The 20,205-nt window shown below is 37.4% G+C and overlaps 4 protein-coding genes and 1 non-coding gene across 5 annotated transcripts; 2 read left to right on the top strand and 3 right to left on the bottom strand.

Moving 5' to 3' along the window:
• Positions 1-8,944: 8,944 nt before the first annotated feature.
• Positions 8,945-11,165, bottom strand: LOC108825111 (short-chain dehydrogenase TIC 32, chloroplastic). Its single transcript, XM_018598451.2, is given in 9 exon segments — positions 8,945-9,266; positions 9,414-9,460; positions 9,550-9,637; positions 9,714-9,792; positions 9,876-9,985; positions 9,988-10,031; positions 10,120-10,199; positions 10,281-10,512; positions 10,943-11,165. Coding segments are annotated over 9 exon segments (969 nt in total). The 5' UTR covers positions 11,049-11,165; the 3' UTR covers positions 8,945-9,083.
• Positions 11,166-12,112: 947 nt separating this feature from the next.
• On the bottom strand, positions 12,113-12,276 carry LOC130508930 (U1 spliceosomal RNA). The gene has a single exon (XR_008943114.1). It is a non-coding gene; the product is annotated as a U1 spliceosomal RNA (small nuclear RNA).
• Positions 12,277-12,810: 534 nt separating this feature from the next.
• On the top strand, positions 12,811-15,497 carry LOC108839475 (uncharacterized). The gene is made up of 7 exons (XM_018612229.2): positions 12,811-13,630; positions 13,751-13,837; positions 13,925-14,146; positions 14,255-14,410; positions 14,604-14,654; positions 14,762-14,908; positions 15,018-15,497. Exons 1-7 carry the CDS (start codon positions 13,475-13,477, stop codon positions 15,393-15,395), a joined length of 1,197 nt encoding a protein of 398 aa, XP_018467731.2. The 5' UTR covers positions 12,811-13,474; the 3' UTR covers positions 15,396-15,497.
• A 45-nt stretch (positions 15,498-15,542) lies between these two features.
• LOC108840525 (uncharacterized) lies at positions 15,543-16,772 on the bottom strand. Its single transcript, XM_018613351.2, has 5 exons — positions 16,465-16,772; positions 16,282-16,348; positions 16,131-16,179; positions 15,911-15,955; positions 15,543-15,753 (listed from the first exon to the last, which is right to left on the bottom strand). The coding sequence occupies exons 1-5, from the start codon at positions 16,684-16,686 to the stop codon at positions 15,687-15,689; spliced, it is 450 nt and encodes a 149-aa protein (XP_018468853.2). The 5' UTR covers positions 16,687-16,772; the 3' UTR covers positions 15,543-15,686.
• Positions 16,773-17,347: 575 nt separating this feature from the next.
• Positions 17,348-20,069, top strand: LOC108840185 (cysteine-rich receptor-like protein kinase 24). Its single transcript, XM_018613018.2, is given in 7 exon segments — positions 17,348-18,099; positions 18,227-18,346; positions 18,531-18,652; positions 18,743-18,953; positions 19,042-19,279; positions 19,359-19,512; positions 19,606-20,069. Coding segments are annotated over 7 exon segments (1,893 nt in total). The 5' UTR covers positions 17,348-17,357; the 3' UTR covers positions 19,912-20,069.
• The last annotated feature ends 136 nt before the right edge of the window (positions 20,070-20,205 follow it).

Below are 20,205 nucleotides of genomic sequence, written 5' to 3'. Positions count from 1 at the left end.
TCTATGATTATGATAATCACTAATTACATATGGATAAACTTGAATCTTCTTGATGTTTATCTTCTTGGACTTATCTCTATCTTCTTCTCCATTGGGCCGCCTGCTTCTGGTTTTCTTGGGCTGGGCTTGAGTCGGGCCTGGTCATGTCTAGTATGACATAGACTTGGTCTGGTCCGGTCCGGTTCGTCCAGAAATGGTTTGGTCCGGTCTGTCCGGTTTAGACAGAAATGGGTCGATCACATAATATATTCACAACACTCCCCCTTGATCGACACATACGTTTCAGGGTCAGTAACATGCTCTTAAGTTGCCTCGTTAAAACCTTTCTAGGAAAACCCAGTGGGATAAAACCATAGATAAGGAAAAAGAGTACAACGCATGAACTTATTAATAGATGTCATAGACATCGGACCTTTGTCGATACATTTTACCAAACTTAGAGTTTTGGTGTTGCCTCATTAAAACCTTACCGGTAAAACCCAATTGGGACAAAAACCAGGTGAAGGGAAAATAGTACAACCTGTACCACTCCCCCTGAATTGTACCTCCGTGCAATGTCTTTGAATTGCTGTATAATTCGTCTGAACTTGTTTCAGTGATCATGAGGTATATGTACTTATTAGTACTTCGTCCATTTCTTAAAAATGATCAGATATGTTCTATGGTTCTTGACCAGAACATATGGACTTTCTATGGGAGTATTCATCCATCTTGAAATGGATCTTGACTTTAAATATTTTCTGTTCATCCTTGGTCATTTGAATTTATAAAAATTCGTCCATGTATATCATTAGTATACCCACGATTTTATTTGGATCATACTATTGCACATTCCATACTTAGAGGTTAACCAAAGTTCTTCATGAAATTTATATATATAGCTTACGCCAATAAACTTTCATGGCCGGCTGGAAGCCTTTCTTTGGGTCAACATGCCGTCCCATCCTTACTTGGTACTTTATGGTCGGATCATGACCTATGGGACGGGTCGGAATTGCCTGGGACCAAAGTGATTTAAGGTCAGACTTGGATATGGATCCTTATGGTCGTGAATCTGATGGATTCATCACTTTATTACTTTGACCATATCATATCCAGTTCTTGGTATGTAAGATCATGGATCTCAATATATATTTATACGGCTGTGATCTTCATTCTAGATCATTTTATTTCCATTACAGCCTGTCCAAAAATCAGTTGGACTTAATCATCCTTTCTTAGGTTATAAACACAAGGAGTTTATTTCATAATTTATGGACTGATCTGAAATGTTCATATAGAACTTTCTTACTAAGTTTCTCTTAGTTTTATTATAGGTGTATACACGCAGGCAGCTGCTTCTACGATAGTCCATGAACAATGCAGGAACGATGTTGTTCTATGAAATTCATATTTCTCATCTTTTAGATCTCTTGATCTCTTAAATCTCAGGTCATATGTACCTTTATATATCCAGGGATTTATTGTACTACTTACTGCGATTTTCTTATGTTTTTCCAGACATTATATTATGCAGTAGCTATCACCACATAGGAATTTATTTCCTTCTAATCTGTTCCTTAGTCTCTGTGGATAACCTTGTGTAATAAAGCCATTCATAGAATGCTCTATGCCTAGATATGGACGACCTCTACATGGTCATGTCCTTTCTCACGGTTTTTTTATTCATCACAAGACTCTTATTTCCCTTGGTTAGATGGTCTCCGCATCTCTTATTCTTTACTTAGAACCCCACGTTCATTTCTTTTATTTATTTTACGAGTACTCTCATGTGTGGTTCGAGATCCTCTTTTATTTCTTATTCTCAAGTGCTTTCTCATATGCATTTCTATCACTTATGTATATGTATGTGTCGACACTTATATACTGTTCCATCGCGATCTATCGCGTTCCAGACATGTTTAAATCGATTTAGAGATTTTATTATCCAGGACCTTTGCTACCTTGTAACTTGGCGTCCCAAGCTACATGGTTTGGTACCTTAGATGTTCCGCTGGCCAGCATCTTCTCTATGTCTGGTCTGGTTTCTTTTAGTACTCGGATATGTCATTTCTATGCACCTTTACTTTTATTTCCGAGATTCCTATGTATATGGAACATACAGGTCTATTTTATAGACTCTCTTATAGCAACTTGAATATTTATTTCATGGTGCTAAGCTGGTTATGACATAGTCATCGGGTCTATTCTGTCTGGCTATCATCTTGTATGATTTTCTTTCTTTGTATGGACGTCCAAAATTATATTCTATGGTCCGAGGATCTTGCCAAGACAATGGTGGTTCATACCAATCCATTTCTCTTATTCTTTCCAGCTTATTGCTTTCTCATTTTAATGAATGTTGGATAGACAGATTTATCTTGTATAAATCAATGTACCTTAGCCACAAACTAGTCACTCATTTTGGCTCATGGTTTATTTAAAAATTCGTAGGAGAAAACATATCATTTATCCAACATATATTCCCAATCTTATCTCATTTCCTTATGAGATTTCATCCTAGAAGGCACACATGTTTGTGGTGTTCTATTTATTTTATATCTTAGGATGGTGTCTGGATCATGACCCGTAATTACTTTGAGATGGGAATATCTATGCTTTACTTTAATGGCCTGATGCTTATACTTCAACTTGTATGAATAATTTGTTTATGTCCCATGTCTTGGACTATAATTTTCGAATTCTTACTCTGTCCCTTGGACTATAATTTCGAATTTCTATTCTGTCCCAAGGCTCGGATCTATGGCCAATGGCTCATTTAGATTCATAAAAGAATTCTGTCCGAGTAGATCTATAGTATGGACATGTTCGGATTTGTCCTCACTTCCATTTCATGGTCATACTATAATCTGTTAAAAATCTTGGGAATTAATCCATGTCCTTAACCAGATATCATTGTGACCTCTGTATGGAGAGTCAGTGAACTTATAAGTTCATACTTGGTCGAGTTTTGTATCCGACCAGAAATACTACTGCGGGCTGGTCCTCGACCACGACCATGGTAGGAACCACGACCACGGTTATTGTGGTTTCCATTTCCATGGTTGTCGAGTTTTTATTGTGGTTTAAAAGGACAATGTGTCTGAGCTCTTATATCCAAAAGATTATGGTGTGTTCATGTATCATAGGGTTATCCTCTCTCCCCCTCGTGAACATACTGTAATCTGTGGATGCTCATGACTTCTCATAATTTTTATAGTCTAAACCGTAAAGGTTATAATTCGAAAATTTATTCAGCCAGATTATCACGTTTTCTTTGGCTGTCATGTTCATGTATGGTTTTACCATAAAATCATTTGTGTAAGGACACAAAATTTTATGCCATTTTCGTGATACATTTTTAGACAATGAAGCCTCATGAGTTTCCCTTGTGTTCATACGACACACGTGAGATTTATGGGAGAACTCTTTTGTGCCTTTAAATCTTTGCATCAGATTTTAAAATCTAATTCGGATGGCTAATCCGGTCATACCATTAAGTATAATTTCGTGGCTAACCTTACTGGTTACCAAATGCCATTGTTCCTTATCATATTGATCATTTGCATAGTCTAGATCAACATGGAGAATTTATTCTTGATCATTTATACCTTTGGCAATTTTATTTTATATAATCAGAAAGAACATTTCTGTCCTTAGCCCATTCGAAACCATTCAAAATAAATTAATGGGGCTTTCATTTTGAGTGAATAAAATCGTCCCTCCTTAGGGAAATGCCATAGGCGTGGTCACATTTAGACTCACTGATTTTCGAAATTTATTTGTCATTTTTTAATCAAAGATTGTAATCAAATAAAAATTCAGGATGTCAAAACTGGCCAGTCCATTTTAACACCTTGGACATGGCTTACATTGATTCTCTATTCAATATATAAACCAAGCTCACAATTCATGTGAGTCCACCCGGATTCTTCATCAGCTTCAGGACATATTTCAAGTGCTCGGTTCTCATGGTATATCTCCATAATTTCATCAAGTTTGTTGAGGTTATCTATCCTGTTTTGCTTCTTTTGCTCAAGAGCTAAAGATATGGGAGAAGGTCGTAATAGGTTGTGAAACCTTTAGCCTTATGTGATAACAACACTTCCTTTGAATGGAATGTGTCACGAGTTTTGTTTAACATATGCTCGTTTGTTATCACTTCACCACAGTCTAAGACTATAGGTGATTCTCATAAGATCAGAGTGATAGTCATCCACGGATTCTTAATCCTGGAACCTCAGAGCATTCCATTCTTTCGTGGACTTATATAATAATGGCTCTGAGAATTGGATATTCAAACTTGACCAGAGAACATGAGGATCGTTGATGTAGCTGTACTCATTTCTTAGATCCTCAACGAGATGATTTTGCATAATCATAATGGCTCTATGCCTTTCACACGCAAGGGTGTCATTTCCATATTTGATACACTTCCCGAGTCCTTTAGACTTTAAGTCGGCAGAAGTGTTCATAGCCCAATCAAGATAATTGTCTCCATTGAGATTAAGGGCATTATAATCCGAGTGTTGGAATCTCGACATCTGAATCATATCAAACAATGATCAGTCAGTATCAGTGCATACATTTTCACATGCCAGTCGGCTATACAAGGAAACAATGTCATGCGCCCATTTAGGCTGCCAAGACCATCCGGTCATCAAATAAAATCAAGAAGCCATACGGCTTTGTTGTTCAGCAATATCAGTTCCATACCAATATAAACCTCAAGCCACACGGCTTTGGTTAAAACAAAACAAGACCTGGTCGGTTTTTAAAACCGATATAATATAAGTGTATGGTCGATGTTTGTAGATTAGTATGAACAAGAACACAACCGGTTTTAAGGTTGGTTTAGCACTGTCCGGTTTTCAAAACCGGATAAGGATTATAAAATCCTAGATTCAAGGGTTTGCTAAAGATGATCTAATCCTATCAATCGATTCCTAATTCATGGAATTCTACTCCGATATCCTAGCAATTTGTTTCTATCAGGATGTTCAATCAAACATTATGATCTCATGATTAGGGTTACCTTAACCTCCTATTGGGTTGACTGGTATTGTAAATCAAGAGTTCATCTTGGTTAAACCTTAAACACAAGAGTAAAGCAAGTTAGTATAAATTGAAACAAAATCGCCAACAAAAACAAGCTATAGATAGTTGGCGGCTTAGTCTCTTGGTTAGGGTTTGGATCTTGATAAGGTCATGAATCAAGGCTGCTCTTGAGTTATACACCTTAAATACAAACGCAAATCAAGTTAGTTTAAGAATCAAACACAAATCGCATAACAAGGAAAATTAGGGTTTGCGGCTTTGGGTTGTAATCAATGGAGTTGATTTGCAAGCAAGGAGATTGTGGCTTCACATCAATCTTAATTGATCTTGCTGGAATCCATTGTTTTCCTTAAATAAATTTATCAAAGAGATGTTAGTAAGATTAAAGACAATCGGCTGTAAACAAAACTAGAGAGAGAAGTTTGCAGCCTTAGGTTTATTTCTGACGTTGACGGCGCGGCTTGTAGCTGACATAGAGAACGCGTCTGATCACGTATTAAGGTGAGGTCTGCGGCGTTGGATTCTCCTCGTCAATAGCTTCAAATAGATATGTCGCACGTCTTCTGGATCGTTACGGTTTGGGAGAACGATCGATTTGAAGTTGAGGCTTTTAGAGAGAGAAATCGGGCAGATTAGGGTTTCCCTGTCCGATTGACTTGTAACGACGATTGCGGGCTCGTCCGAACTCGGATTGCGTCAAGGTCTTCGGCGTTGGATTCCTCTCTCCGAGATCTTCAAATCGGTAGGTAGCTCGTCCTCTGGTTCCTCGTGGTTAGGGAGTTCGAGCTGTTTGAAGTCGGCGGGTAAACTAGGGTTTTCTAGGGTTTTAGGTTTAGCTCGAGTTTTAGGTTAGCTCGTGCTGATAACGTGTTGTAATTGGAAGTGATTTCGTGTTATTAATCATCAGGACCGAAGGTCCATATTTATACAAGTTAGAGATGAGATAAATCTAAATCCCAAAACATAAGGGATTATAAATCCTAATCTATCTATGATTATGATAATCACTAATTACATATGGATAAACTTGAATCTTCTTGATGTTTATCTTCTTGGACTTATCTCTATCTTCTTCTCCATTGGGCCGCCTGCTTCTGGTCTTCTTGGGCTGGGCTTGAGTCGGGCCTGGTCATGTCTAGTATGACATAGACTTGGTCTGGTCCGGTCCGGTTCGTCCAGAAATGGTTTGGTCCGGTCTGTCCGGTTTAGACAGAAATGGGTCGATCACATAATATATTCACAACAGATAACTATTAGTAGTTTACTGTACTATTACTATTATGATGAACCTTGCATTGCATTGCATTATAATAAACAATCTATTAATTAGATCATTTCTTTGTTAATTTGCCTACTAACGGTCGGGTCAATTCAAATTGATAGATCACACGTTCTGTTATAATGGCACGATAATATTTTAATACATAATATAATCGGTTGGTTTAATTTTCTATATAAATTAAAGTGTGCTTCTTATTTGTTTGTTTATGACAATATACTTCCATTTGACATATCATTTGATTTGATTCATACATTTTAATGTACTATACATCTACTATCTACTATTCAAATGATCTTAGAGGTTTGTTGCTTTTATTATACTTACAGGCTAATTTAAATATGAAATAAATAATTCGATAATATGTAGTACTAATCAAGGCTTCTTTTTCATTCGGATTAATCTCTCTAGTCCATAAGCAGTCGTAAAAACTAATGTTCTAGTCTGTTCGGAATGACACACATGTTAAGCACATTTGGGTCGTAATTAGTATTAATCGGACGTGTTGACGACAAATGTTTTTGTGGGTGGGTCAATAATTGAAGACGTGGACCTTCCCATGAACGCAGTTCATGAAAGTCTCTGCCATTCCAACCGATAATTATTGAGCCCCTTAAATAAATTCCATTACATTATGTTTAGGATACCATGTATATATAATATATTTGTGCTAAAGCCTTAAAATTGGGTAGACTGCTTATATATTTTGATTTATAAAGAAAACGAATAAGCTACACGTGGCTCAATTTGCAAAAGGGTTTGACCACTAAAAGTATAATCTGAATTTCAGTTATACATTTGAGTAGTTTTCTCTTCTTTTTGTGCCTCTTATGTAGATTGCTTTGTCAAACTCACAATTGGACAAAGCTTTGGTAATGAACCAGTGCCTAGCCCTTACTCGAATCTTAAGAAGATTAGATGGTTATAAAATGTAGTAAGATGTGAAATCAAGAATAGGCAACCGTCTTGTTATTGACACCAATATGTTTTTTTGGGAGTCACAAAACCAACTCAATGATATGTGTTGTTTTCATGGTACACCGAATGATGTTCGATGTTTCCCTCGTTGCTTCCCCAGTCGGTCCAAAAGACAGTTTTGTATCTACATGCTCACTCCCCCCACGTGTATTCACGTGATATTTAACCTACGGTCATTATTCCTTACGACCACTCCGTTTTCACACGAGTCATCCACGGCTCCAAATTAGCGCGTCTCCAACACTCGCACTTCAAAACTAGAAAGTGGCCAATCGTCCTCATGAAACCATGATTAGGTTAAAATTAAAAACAAACAATTAAATTTTTTTTTCTAACTTTTTCAAACTCTTTGGATTTATCTTAACTAAGAAAGAAAACTGAGCTTAACCAAAAAGAGTAACATCAAATGAATTCTCTCAGTTATGGCGCTTATTGTACTATGATTACCTTTAATGTCAAACTGTAGAAAAGTACATATTATATAGTAAAATGTATACTGTATGCACGGCCGAAACATACAACGAATGCGGCCGAATGGTACATGTACTTATGATAACACAACATGCATGATTGACTTTTTGGTAATTGTAAAATGTAATAAGAAATATGGAACTTACTATTACGAAAAATAAATTACATTGTAGGACCACGGATTAGTTTGCATAGAGAGTAAAACAAAGGTGTGAACTAATATCCTTTCTTCTATGTGGTTTTGTGGCTGCTATACTCAGAGAGTTCTGAAATATTAGTACTATTGTATATTCATTATTAGACCAACCCCCAAAGAGCCATCTATGATTGTGAACACATGTTATTATTTTGAATTTAGTTTTTCATGAAGGTTGTGAACGGTATTTACTAGAGATAAGTATATATACACATATATGATATATTCCCTCTAACATAGAAACCCATCACCTCCAAAATGTAAAGAGGTCTATGATTATTGATTGGACTTCTTGGAAGATAATTGTTTTGATGTTTCTGACGATAGCAATAAATTGTAATGTTTCATTGTCATTGAATCTAGAGACAAATAAGATAACCTCAAATTGGAGCATGTGAACTTCATGGAAACATTTTCTTGTTGCAAACAGTTTTTACATACAAAAGATCTTCTGTTACATACAAAAGATCATTATAATGCACAGTTTTACTATGTCCAGTGTAAAATTCAGAAATAGTAAATACTGTAGATTTCAACGTTTAATTTAGATAATGCATATCAGAAGATGCAAAAATCATGCGAATATCATTTGGTCCAAAATCAAACAAATAAAAAAGCTTATAGGGACCGACAATTATACATGGAGGGTGTGAAAAGAATTAATTACAGAGACTCTAAGAAATAACACTCCATGTCGACAAACCTGCACGTTAATGCTTCAGTCTAAACACAAAAGATTAATTAAAAACTCAAAAAGTTAATTTGGCAAGAAGAATTATTACAGTGTAATTTAAAATAAACTAATATCCTCATTGATTTTCATTTTTGATGTCTCTTTATTAATGTATTGACAGTATTGTCTCCTCATAGCTTCTTTTGTTTGAATTCAAAAGTTGTCTTTAACATCTTTCTCATGATTGTTACAAATATTTTAACCTTTTTTTAGGTCTCTCTGCTACCAAGGATAGCTTTGGTGAAAGCTAGAAACCAAACCGGTTAGAACCAGAACTAAACCAACATTTTGCAGAGTTGAGATGATTCAGATTTGTTATTACATTTTATTTACTTTGGTAAATACTCAAATAGAAATCACAACGTAAAGATTCACTGAACATTCTAGTTTCAAGAACTACTTTCTCCTGACTGGGCCTCGGTAAGCTTAGTGCTGAACTCCCAAACCTTCTTGGCCAACTCTGAATCTTTGGCAAGTGATAACGGTTTAGCAATGTTGCTATCCAAGAAGTATTCCCCTGTAACTCCTGTAACCTGAGGATTCAATGCCACGTAGCAAGTCGTCGCCGCCCCCTGCAAAGTCAAAGACATGACAAATCAACACCTAAACCTAAACCAGCTCATCTTTAACCAGCTATAGTTCTCTCCTAACTTTAACCGAAAAGCCTTGTGACCGGTTTATAATTCATTTGGTTGTTAGTGTGAGGTTTAGAAGCATACCTGAGGAACAGTCTTGAGAACATATTTAGCCACTGCACCAACAGCTCCTGCATCAAGCCGGTGAGAGAGATGATCAGAAGCAAATCAAAAGTATATGTAGAGATGGTGAACGTGGAATCAGAAGAAAGAAGTTAACCAGCCAAATAGCTGTTGAAGTAGCGCCCAAGATTTGTCATAATGGCTCCTGGATGAAGTGAGTTTGCTGTTATATTGACTCCATCTTCCTGTTTACATTCATACCTGCTGAGTCAACATAACCATGGAGACATATAGAGATCCCCTTTATGTTGTTTCAGTTACCTTCAGTTGCTTTGCAAGCTCGTTTGCGTGCAAAACGTTGCAGAGTTTAGATTGTCCATAAGCTCGCATACTACTGTAACTGCAGTGGAGATTAACCAATAAAGAATGTTACATTCCCAAGTAAAGGATTAATAGAGTATTTGGTTTCACCGTTAATAATACCTTGACTGGTCGTTGATCTTATCAAAGCGGACTCCTTGTGGATACGAGAACCGATGAGCTTCTGATGATAGATTCACAATCCTGCCTTCCCTCTTGCTCTCGCGTGATGTGTGTTCTTCATTGTATCAAGCAGAAGCTTTGTCAACAGAAAATGACCTGAAACATGTTTGGATCCACAAACTAATGATGAGACTAAAAAACTTAGGACAACGCTATATAACCTTGGTTTGGTTCTCTAACTGACCTAAATGGTTGGTCGCGAATTGCAGCTCGATGTTGTCCTTAGAGAGCATAAAAGGACATGCCATTATCCCAGCGTTGTTGCTTGCAAGATTGAGTTAAAATTCAAGAAGTTAAATAGAACTCAAAAACAAGAACTAACCAGGGTGTTTTTGGATAGCTTACATCAAGAGGTTGAGAGGACGACCAGATGATTTGTAATCAGAAGCAAACTTCCTGACAGAGTCCATAGAGCTGAGATCTAACTCCATGACATCTAGTTTAGCTCCAGGGACACGGTTGACGATATCTTCTTTGACTTTAGCACCAGAGCCAGTGTTCCTCACCGCCATGACAACGTGCACACCACGCAGTGCAAGAACACGCGCTGTCTCCACTCCTATACCACTCGATGCTCCTGAGTAAAAACATAAAACCACAAAAACAAAAAAAGACAACCTTAAATGAACCAAACAAGTCCATGATAGTTCCAAAGCTACTTCAATACCATATGATAGTCTGATACAGAGCATTTCATAGTGATATGAATAAGCTGAAACAGAGTATATATATGTTACTACGAGCACTTGTTTAAAATTGAATTCACCCAACCCCACCCCCCCACCCCCATCCCCCCCACTCCCCCCCCCCCCCAAAAAAAAAGAAGACAACTTTCAAACACTGACCCAAGGGAAAAAAAAACAGAACTTGAGACTACAGGTGAAAATCAATTCAAAGAGAGAATCAGAGAAGACACAACATGGGGGGAAATTATAGGAAAGTCAACAGCTTTAGACAAAAGACAAGTCCATGTGTGAAGTGAAGGGGTTTTGATAGAGAGAAGAAACCTGTGACAATGGCAGTGAGGCCAGTTCCGTCGACACCATGTGTGACTTCTTCTGCTGTGGAACGAGCCGAGAATCCAGATGCTCCTTTCGATCCGAAAAACCACATCTTTTCCTTCTCTGGGAAGTCGAGAGAACACAATAGAAGATCAACACGCACAGTGTGAGAGAGATAGCTGTTAACGTTTTCTTCTCGAGTGGTTGAGAAGAGTTTTGTTTTTTTTTAAATAAATTTCTTTTGATTTATTAGTGACGTTTTGTTCATATGTGAAATGTGATTACTTTAAAAAAAAAAAAGTGATTACTTTTCAGTAAAAGAAGAATAGAAAGCGATGAGAAGATAAGAAGAAGACTCTCACGTCACGTAAGTGGAGAAGAAAGGTTTACAAATGTGCAAATCCAAGTCGACTGAGCTTTTAAGTCACGTCACACCTTTGGAACAAAAAGTCGCAAAGTTTCCATTTTTATGGATTTTACAAAACGTCCCCACGGAACACAAAATAATGAGCAGGATCCCCCTACTTGGAGAGACCTTTAGCTAATAATATTGAAGATCTGTTGGTGCCCGTCCAGGTATTTATATTTTCAGCTTCCACCTTCTGTCTTATTAGTACCGTACAAAGTGATAGCTACTGTCTCAGAGAGTTTCCAAAGTGGGATGTCAAAGGCAAATTTGAAAATCCTAGTTGTTCTCACTGTTTTTCATGTGTAGACTAAACTATTGACGAAAGACAATGAGACTGTTCTAATAATCTCTTACAAAGTCTATGTGGAAAAGAACAACATTAGAACACCCCATATCAGTGGTTTGGGTTGCCAATACTAATCATAGAGCTCATCAAGCTTTAGATAATCACACAGAAAATAATATGGTTACAACATTAGGAAGAAACTAGAGTTTCACCGAAACATCTCTCTCTCTGCCTTGCAAATTAATTTGTTTTCTCCAACTATGGCTAAGATTAGCTTTCCTGTATCGTTGAACCTATAATTGGACAGACACATTCATCAACAGGTTGGGTAAATCAGGAAGGATCTCGGACCTCTCGGACCAACATTTTGTCTATGAAAATGTTTCTTTAGCATTTCGCGCTCAAGCCCATGTTGAAGGCAATCCTACTACATACAAGCTGCTCTAGGGTGCCATCTCACAAAATTGAACTATTAAAATTGGTAGGGGCCGCGCGGACGCAGGCCCCAACTGCCACAAATAATGACGCAGGCTCTCCCACTTGGGGAGACCTTAAGTTAAGCACCCCTCCAATATGTGCAATGGAGGTCACTAGCTTAGGCCACTCATCTTCTTGATCAAGAGTCGACCCCGTCCAGGTAAGTACCTATCAATGTTCGACGTACATCTTATTTTATACTACGCGAAAGAGGAGTGTTTATCTCAAGACTTCCGATGTGGGACGAGTGCTAATAGACATTTCTATTTTTTTAATAGCACTAGTTTTATATCTTGATGGGCCTCAACTTAATGCCCTCCTTCATGACTAGCCCAAAGAGAACCCATTTGACTATTTTCTACTCGACTCCTTATGATTTACTATGTCTTATCCAGTATGCTAAATTAAACATGTTGCTGCGTAATACGATTCCACTTGACTTTTTTTTTTGTAACTGAATTCCACTTAACTTCCATTGACAAAGTTAACTCTTGATTTTGTTTTCTTTTCCACATTGTTGACACTGTTACTATCACCTCTTAGCTTATCTGATTATTTTCAACAAAAACAAAAAAAAGTAGCAATTTCATTAACAAAAAACAGGCTCTATCTACAATATGTATTTATAAATTAGAGGCCATGTGTTCAGTCACGAACTTGAAAACACATTACTTAAATATACTTCTAGACTAGAAGTTCTAGTAATACCAATCTCTACCATGCCACTACCTCGACCTTTCCACAAAAGAAATATACTTCATTAGTTGCATATCAATAATATATGAGAGGAAAGGACTTTCAATAAAATAAATAAACAATTGATCTCACCAGGACCGTTCCCAACCGGGTCGAGACTTGGACATGCCGTAACGTCCGTAAGGAAAACCATAATGTTGAGGGCGTTTGGCGTTTATAAACGCGCAACAACCAACGTAGTAAATTGCGATGAGGAAGAGAACAATGACGACGTTAACTATAGAGAGTCAATGCCAATCACGTCGTAGTAAACTAAAGTATAATTTATTTTAGATATTATTTTTATTTAATTAGAAAAAGACAAACTAATATTTACCAAAACAAGTTACAAAATTGAAACAAAGGGTGTGCTTCTTTTTTACAGTTTAAGAAATTATTAATTTTTTAAAAAATATCTCACAGTTGGCTCTTTAATGAACTCAGTTAAGAATCCTCACAAAGAGTTTGTCCAAAAAAAAAAGAATCCTCACAAAGAGATTTAGGAAGAGACAATTGTCAATCATGGCGTAGGTGCCTCGTAGGTATCAATGGTCTCAAACTATTGATACCGTATATAATTGTTGTGCTTCATTAAACTTTTGGTAAAGATAGTCAGTCAGTCATAAGAGCCATGATTTCTTTTGATAAGTTACCTCTGCTAACTTTTTCGGTACTAGTTCTCATTCTTGTCGCTGAGAGTCACAGAAAAATACTAGCGGAAGACAATGAAAAGGAGCTAGAGAGACTACTAAACTATGTCAATAAACCTGCAATCAAAAGCTTCCAGGTAAGTTATAGCCTTTCCAAAACCATATTTGATATTATGTTCATCAATTTGGCTTGTTTATGCGACCATAATCACTTTGTTTCTAGATTACATCATATTTATTTCTTTGCATTTCGACAGACGGAACATGGTGATATATTGGATTGCATCGACATTAACAAACAGCTAGCATTTGATCATCCTATGCTCAAGATCCATTCTGTTCAGGTTTTTAAGAAGTTCGCTACTTCAAGACGCTAATAGAAATTCCTAAAATATATTATCATGTGAATGGATTGAAACTATGATGTGCAGTTGAGGCCTACAAGTACATCTAAATGGGCCGTAAACAATTCAAATAATGGTGATTCTCTTCCGTTTGGACAAGATGGGATAAGGTGTCCACTTGGTACAGTGGTTGTTAAGAGGATCACACGTGAAGATGTTATACAAGCTCACCGTCTAAAATCCATGGGGTCCAAATATTCAAGATATGTTTCTTCAAAGCGCAATAACATCGACTTAACTGGTTATCATGTATTAACCATTAGCCAATTCATTATCTTCTCTTTCACTTAGCATTTTCTCATTCAGAGCATTTAACTTTACCACTCTTTCTTCTCATTTGTTCTCGTTGTATACTAGTTTGCCGTGGGTGAGTTCAAACATGACAATTATGGAGGAAAGGCAAACCTTAACATTTGGGAACCAGAAGTTTCACCCACTCAGATCAGTTCTGCCAGTATGCTTGTCGCCACAGGCACTTATGAACGTTTTCAAAGCATTAGAGCTGGATGGATAGTAAGTCAGAATCTTGTGTGTGTTTCTTATATTTTTTTATGAAACTGCACTCATTAATTTATATTAATTCTTAAATCAATGTTAAAATGTGAAAAGTTAGAGCTGGATTGACAGTAAGTCAGGATATGTTGCATTTCCCGGTTGCTTTCTCTGATTGCATTCATCAGTTTACATTTATTATGATGTCCCTCAGGTGTACCAGTGGCTAAACAAGAATCACAGTCGCTTATTCACCTACTGGACTGTACGTTCTCCAAAACCTATGTCTTCATGAAGAACATCTTGACTTTTCCCACACTCATGATGTCTTTGTCGTAAAGTATTATCAGTCTATTCTTTGTTTGTAAACAGGCAGATGGATTTACCAAGACAGGTTGCTTCAATACATTATGCCCTGGTTTTGTCCAAGTGAGCACCAAAATCCCGCTTGGCTACCTTCTTGAACCAGTTTCTACATACGGTGGCAAACAATATGAAATAGAAATCAGCATCTTTCAGGTACCACCAGATTCCTCATATTCAATCTTTTGAAAGCTTAATTCTATAGTAAATTTGTAAGGTCCAAATTAGCAAGCTGTATATGCAACAATGCTCTCTGTCTAAGCAGGATAGTAAAACAGGAGATTGGTGGTTGGGGGTGTTCGATGAAAATGTTGGATACTGGCCAAAATCATTGTTCACAGAAGTCGGTTTAGTGCATGGAGCAAGTTTGATATCATACGGAGGAGAAGTATACAGTCCAGTGAAAGAGAAGAGCCCACACATGGGAAGTGGGCATTTACCCAACGAAGGTTACTTGAAGGCAGCCTATGTGAATGGTATTGAAGTGGCTAATGAAATTGACGGCAGACTTTCAAAACCACCCATTTCTAGTGTAAAGCCATTCTCAAGCACCCCAAATTGTTATAGAGCAGAAACCAAATCAGATAGTAAAGTTCCGTATGATGCAATCTTCTATGGAGGACCAGGAGGTTGCTCAGTCTAGCCTTGTGTTTAAGATCTTTCCTGGTTAAGTATCTTACTGTGTTTCAGTTTAAAACTGGTTAAGAATAAATAAAATGGATATTCGACTGTGTCTTGAAAACTTCATCGACAGGTTCAAACTTTATCTCGAATTTACTGTCATTTTCTTTTGAAAGATCTAATCTACTTTAATCAAACTTGAAAACGTTTTAACAAATAACCTTGTGTTAAAATATAGAAACACACCAGTTATAATCGCAATCTGTTACGAGACGTTAAGTGATCCAAAGTCCGTGAAAGATAATATGAAATTTTACTGAGGACGGAGAAGCTTGTTCACAGCCGTGTCAAGAACATCCACATTTCTCCTCAGGTGCTTTCTGCACATTTATTTATTTAAGGACTGTACAACAAATTCCAGACTAGAAAACACAAATAAGAATGCTTTGAGCTTAAAACATGGGTATGGTCTTTGTCTCTGTATTAAACATTCAAAACACATGGTTTGACACGCAAAGAACCATATATAAAGGATACAGCCTAGCCGCCAGATTCTCAACGCCTTTAATTTCCTCGTTCAATCTGCACAGAGAAAAAAAACCATACCACAGAAGAAGTCGTTGACAAATCACAATCGTGAACGCATTTGAAAGTTATACGTCAAGAACTGTATGAAGCAACAACATATATACACACATACTCGGTGTACTCTATGATCAGATAAAGAGTAAAAATATCAAGATCATTACGAAAGTACCTGAGGCAAGAGTTGATGTAACGATTCCCTTTAGTAGAAGCATCTAAAGCTGCAAAATTCATGAACACAAACAACAACAAAAAAAACTAAATCTATTACACAGCTCCAGTAAACTCAAAAAAAAAAAAAACAGAGAGTGTCTTAATCTAACCAGTTTCCTGAAGCCGTCCAGCTGCATCTCCGAAGCAAGTCATGTGATCAACAGAGCTACTCGTAGCCTATATAACACCACATCAAACAAAGTCCCTCATAAGAAGAAAGCTTACAATCAAATAAACCATCTTTGAGAAAGAAACAGCTTTTCAAAACTTAGCAAAGTTCTCATCTTTCTAACCTCAGAGAGAGTCGATCGGAGGGAGACAAAGAGAGACGCGAAGCTCTCCGCTATTGCCTGCGAATCCTTCTCCACCGTCGCTAGTGTTCTCAATATATCCCCTTGCTTCAACGGCGACGGCTCTGATCTTCCGCCGCTGAATTGATTCGATCCGGATTCCTCCGCCGCCGAAGAGTCGCCATCCACCGGACGATCCACATCAGCTTCAGCTCCGGCGTCCATTTTCCCGCTAGTTAATTTAATTCCGGTGGCTACTCGATGTGGCGTTGCATCTGTTATTCTGTTCTACAAGTCTTAAGAAATTATAAAGTCCCCCCACTAGTCTCTTATCATTACATATATGTCCTAAATTAAAAAAAAACACCATATTTTAACCGGAAATTATAAAACTAGGATATCTTAACCGAAAGTATTAAATCGGTTATATCAATCAGGTCCAGAACCGGACTTAAACCGAAAAACCCAGTGACCCACCATATACTAATAGGGTTCGGTTTAATGCAAAAACTCGCTAACTGAAAACTTTGACAAAACAAAATCTTCCCAAACAAAATCCGAAAACTGGCAATCAATCTGCAATCTGACTACAAAGTACAAACTATATATTTGACTTTAGAGATTGATGACGCAGTCTTTGTAATTTCTAGATTCTGACAAAAAAAAAATATTTGAAGAAAACAAAGAGAATAATGATAAAGAAAAGAACATAAGTGGATTATCATTTATCACTTCACTGACATCGACAGGTCATCTGCCAAAGACTTTTTAAGTTAGAATATTCAACAAGATTTGGTCAACTTCGCACAGCCAATGAAATTGAAAACGACTATTACTCTCAAGTATTTAAGGTTCTTAACTCAGACAACCAAACAAACACAAGAGACAAGACCGAGATGGACGACTTGTCAGTCGTCTTCTGGATTGTCCTCTTAACCTCTGTTCTTGTTTCCGCAGATATATGCTTTGACAGATCTGGGTTTTTCACACCCAACGGTACTTACGACTTAAACCGCCGACTCATGCTCTCTTCTCTTCCTTCTGACGTCACAGCTAACGACGGCTTCTAAACAACGTCAACGGGTCAAGATCCCAACAGAGCTTACGGTCTAGCGATGTGTGCCCCAGGTTCTGACACTCGATCTTGCTCTGACTGTATCGTCTCTTCTTCTGCTAGATTGTTAAGGAACTGTACTAACCAGATGGAAGGTATAGACTGGAGGATGGACAGAACGCTCTGTCTTGTACGTTACTCGAACCGGTCGTTTTACGGGTCGCTGGGTATGGAAGTTCTTCGGAGTGAGAACTATACAAGAGATTTCCAAGATAACATGACGGATCTAGATACTAAATGGGAGGCTTTGATGATTCGTTTGATAGATCAAGCTTCCACTTCGTACTACGCTGTCGGAACAAGAAAGCTTGAGTCGTCTATCTCGCACGTGTACGGTGTTGTGCTGTGCAGTAGAGACGTATCTCTCGAAAACTGCACTCATTGTCTTCAACAGGACGTGATTGAGTATAGGTCTTGTTGCCGTGGGAGACAAGGAGGCATTATTTCTAGGCCTAGCTGTTTCATTCGGTGGGAGGTTTATCCGTTCTTGGGACTTTTCGATAATATTCCTCCTCTTGATAAAAGTAAGATTATGTTTTATAATCGTTGTTAGGTCATATCTACATCAAACCTTGTTTTAAAGTTTTCTGCCCTATTCTTAGGGTTGTGCCAATATTTTTTCATTCATTTTGGTGGTTTTGTTTGGTGCAGATGGTAAAAAGATTTCTAAGGGAACTATTGTGGCAATTGTCGTTGTTCCCGTCGTAGTGATTGCTCTTGGATTTGTTCTTTGGAGGAGGAGAAAAGCATACAAAGCATCTAAAACTGATTGTGAGTTTCTTGTTTTTGAAAACATAAGCTCAAAATGTATTTTTTTTTCTGTCTCTATGTTCTTCTCAGACGGTTACCATTTCTGTGCTACAAATAGATTTTGGATGGCTTATAATGGTAAAGGACTATGGATCCGAGAGAGAAATGTATTTAGTATAAAATTCTGTATACATTTGTTCTGCAGCTGGGGATGATATGACAACATCAGGTTCACTTCAATTCGAGTTTAAAGCAATTGAAGCTGCCACAAGTAATTTTCATAATAATAACAAGCTTGGTCGTGGTGGATTTGGTGAAGTTTACAAGGTATAGTATTTGTCCCATGTACTTATTTGTGTAACACAATAACAAAACAGATTCCGGTAATCAAGTCAAGAAGAACATATGAATTGACAGGGAACGTTACCGAATGGAACACAAGTTGCTGTGAAGAGGCTGTCGAAAAAGTCAGGACAAGGTGAAGAAGAGTTCAAGAACGAGGTGTTTCTTGTAGCTAAGCTTCAACATAAGAATCTTGTTAGGCTTCTTGGCTTTTCTGTCAAAGGAGAAGAAAAGATATTAGTCTACGAGTTTTTGCCTAACAAAAGTCTGGATCATTTCCTTTTTGGTAAGAATCATATAATATATATAGGCCTATATTCTCGAAACCTTAGTTGTTAATGATCTCATAGTCTAATCAGTTGATATATTCCCAGACCAGAAGAAGAGTAGTCAACTGGATTGGACAAGACGATACAACATCATCGAGGGAATTACTCGTGGGATTTTATATCTTCATCAAGATTCGCGGCTCACCATTATACACCGTGACCTCAAAGCTGGTAATATTCTCTTAGATGAAGATTTGAACCCGAAGATTGCAGATTTTGGTGTGGCTAGAAATTTCAGTGTGGACCAAACTGAAGCTACCACAGGAAGAGTGGTTGGAACATTGTAAGTAATTGTACATAGTAAGCATAATTTGTCTATCCTTGTTGTTGATAAATAGAAAGTTGTGACATTTATTTTGCAGCGGTTACATGCCACCCGAGTATGTGACAAGCGGACAGTTCTCCACAAAATCTGATGTGTATAGCTTCGGAGTATTGGTTTTGGAGATTATTGGTGAAAAAAAGAATAGTAGCTTTAACGAGACAGACGGCTCAATAAGCAACTTGGTCACATATGTTAGTAAATCTCCACACTATCTCAAACTGTTCTACATGTTTAGCAATGATCATGGCTGTCAACATTATTTTCTTGATAAATGACTTGAATAGGTGTGGAGGCTTTGGAACAATGACTCATTGCTGGAAATGATAGACCCGGCCATGGAGGAGAATTATGAGAGAAATGAAGTGTTTAGGTGCATCCACATTGGATTGTTATGTGTTCAAGAAAATCCTACAGATCGTCCAACCATGTCCACAATATTTCGTATGCTCACTAATACTTCCATTACGTTGCATATGCCCAAACCACCTGGATTTGTCTTCAGGGTCAGATCCAAGTCAAACCCATTAGATGAGAGATTGCAGTCTGGTCCGTCTACTAGTATATCGATTACGTGTCTTAGTCCCCGTTGAAAGCTAGGCTGATTTTTGATATGTATAGTCTTTTACAAACTTATGATTGATGAAGCAATATTGATTCAAAAGCCTAATATCAGCTAGGCCACAGGGATGACCTAAAGTCTCCCATGATAATTCAAATTAGTTCTTGTAGATGATTCAAATTCTGATTTAATTGAATGGAACCAGATATACTAAACACACATTATTTGACTCATCAGAAAAGAAAAGGTAAAAAAAAGCCGACAAAGGAAAGCTATGTGATAGTCCTCTGTTTCGTTTTCTTTATAAGCTAGTTAAGTGACAACC

The sequence above is a fragment of the Raphanus sativus genome, chromosome 2 (genome assembly GCF_000801105.2).
Source record: "Raphanus sativus cultivar WK10039 chromosome 2, ASM80110v3, whole genome shotgun sequence".
NCBI classification, from domain to species: domain Eukaryota; kingdom Viridiplantae; phylum Streptophyta; class Magnoliopsida; order Brassicales; family Brassicaceae; genus Raphanus; species Raphanus sativus.
The sequence above is the reverse complement of the archived record's forward strand: the minus strand, read 5'-3'. Positions and strand labels throughout refer to the sequence as shown.

What these genes read in the sequence shown, in the direction of transcription:
- LOC108840525 (XM_018613351.2), bottom strand. Translation starts at nt 16,686, where the DNA reads ATGGACGCCGGAGCTGAAGCTGATGTGGATCGTCCGGTGGATGGCGAC. An exon ending in TGGACGGCTTCAGGAAACTG is followed by an intron (nt 16,180 to 16,281) that starts GTTAGATTAAGA and finishes TGAATTTTGCAG; the next exon opens with CTTTAGATGCTTCTACTAAA. An exon ending in TACATCAACTCTTGCCTCAG is followed by an intron (nt 15,956 to 16,130) that starts GTACTTTCGTAA and finishes TTCTCTGTGCAG; the next exon opens with ATTGAACGAGGAAATTAAAG.
- LOC108839475 (XM_018612229.2), top strand. Translation starts at nt 13,475, where the DNA reads ATGATTTCTTTTGATAAGTTACCTCTGCTAACTTTTTCGGTACTAGTT. An exon ending in CTGCAATCAAAAGCTTCCAG is followed by an intron (nt 13,631 to 13,750) that starts GTAAGTTATAGC and finishes GCATTTCGACAG; the next exon opens with ACGGAACATGGTGATATATT. An exon ending in TCAAGATCCATTCTGTTCAG is followed by an intron (nt 13,838 to 13,924) that starts GTTTTTAAGAAG and finishes TATGATGTGCAG; the next exon opens with TTGAGGCCTACAAGTACATC.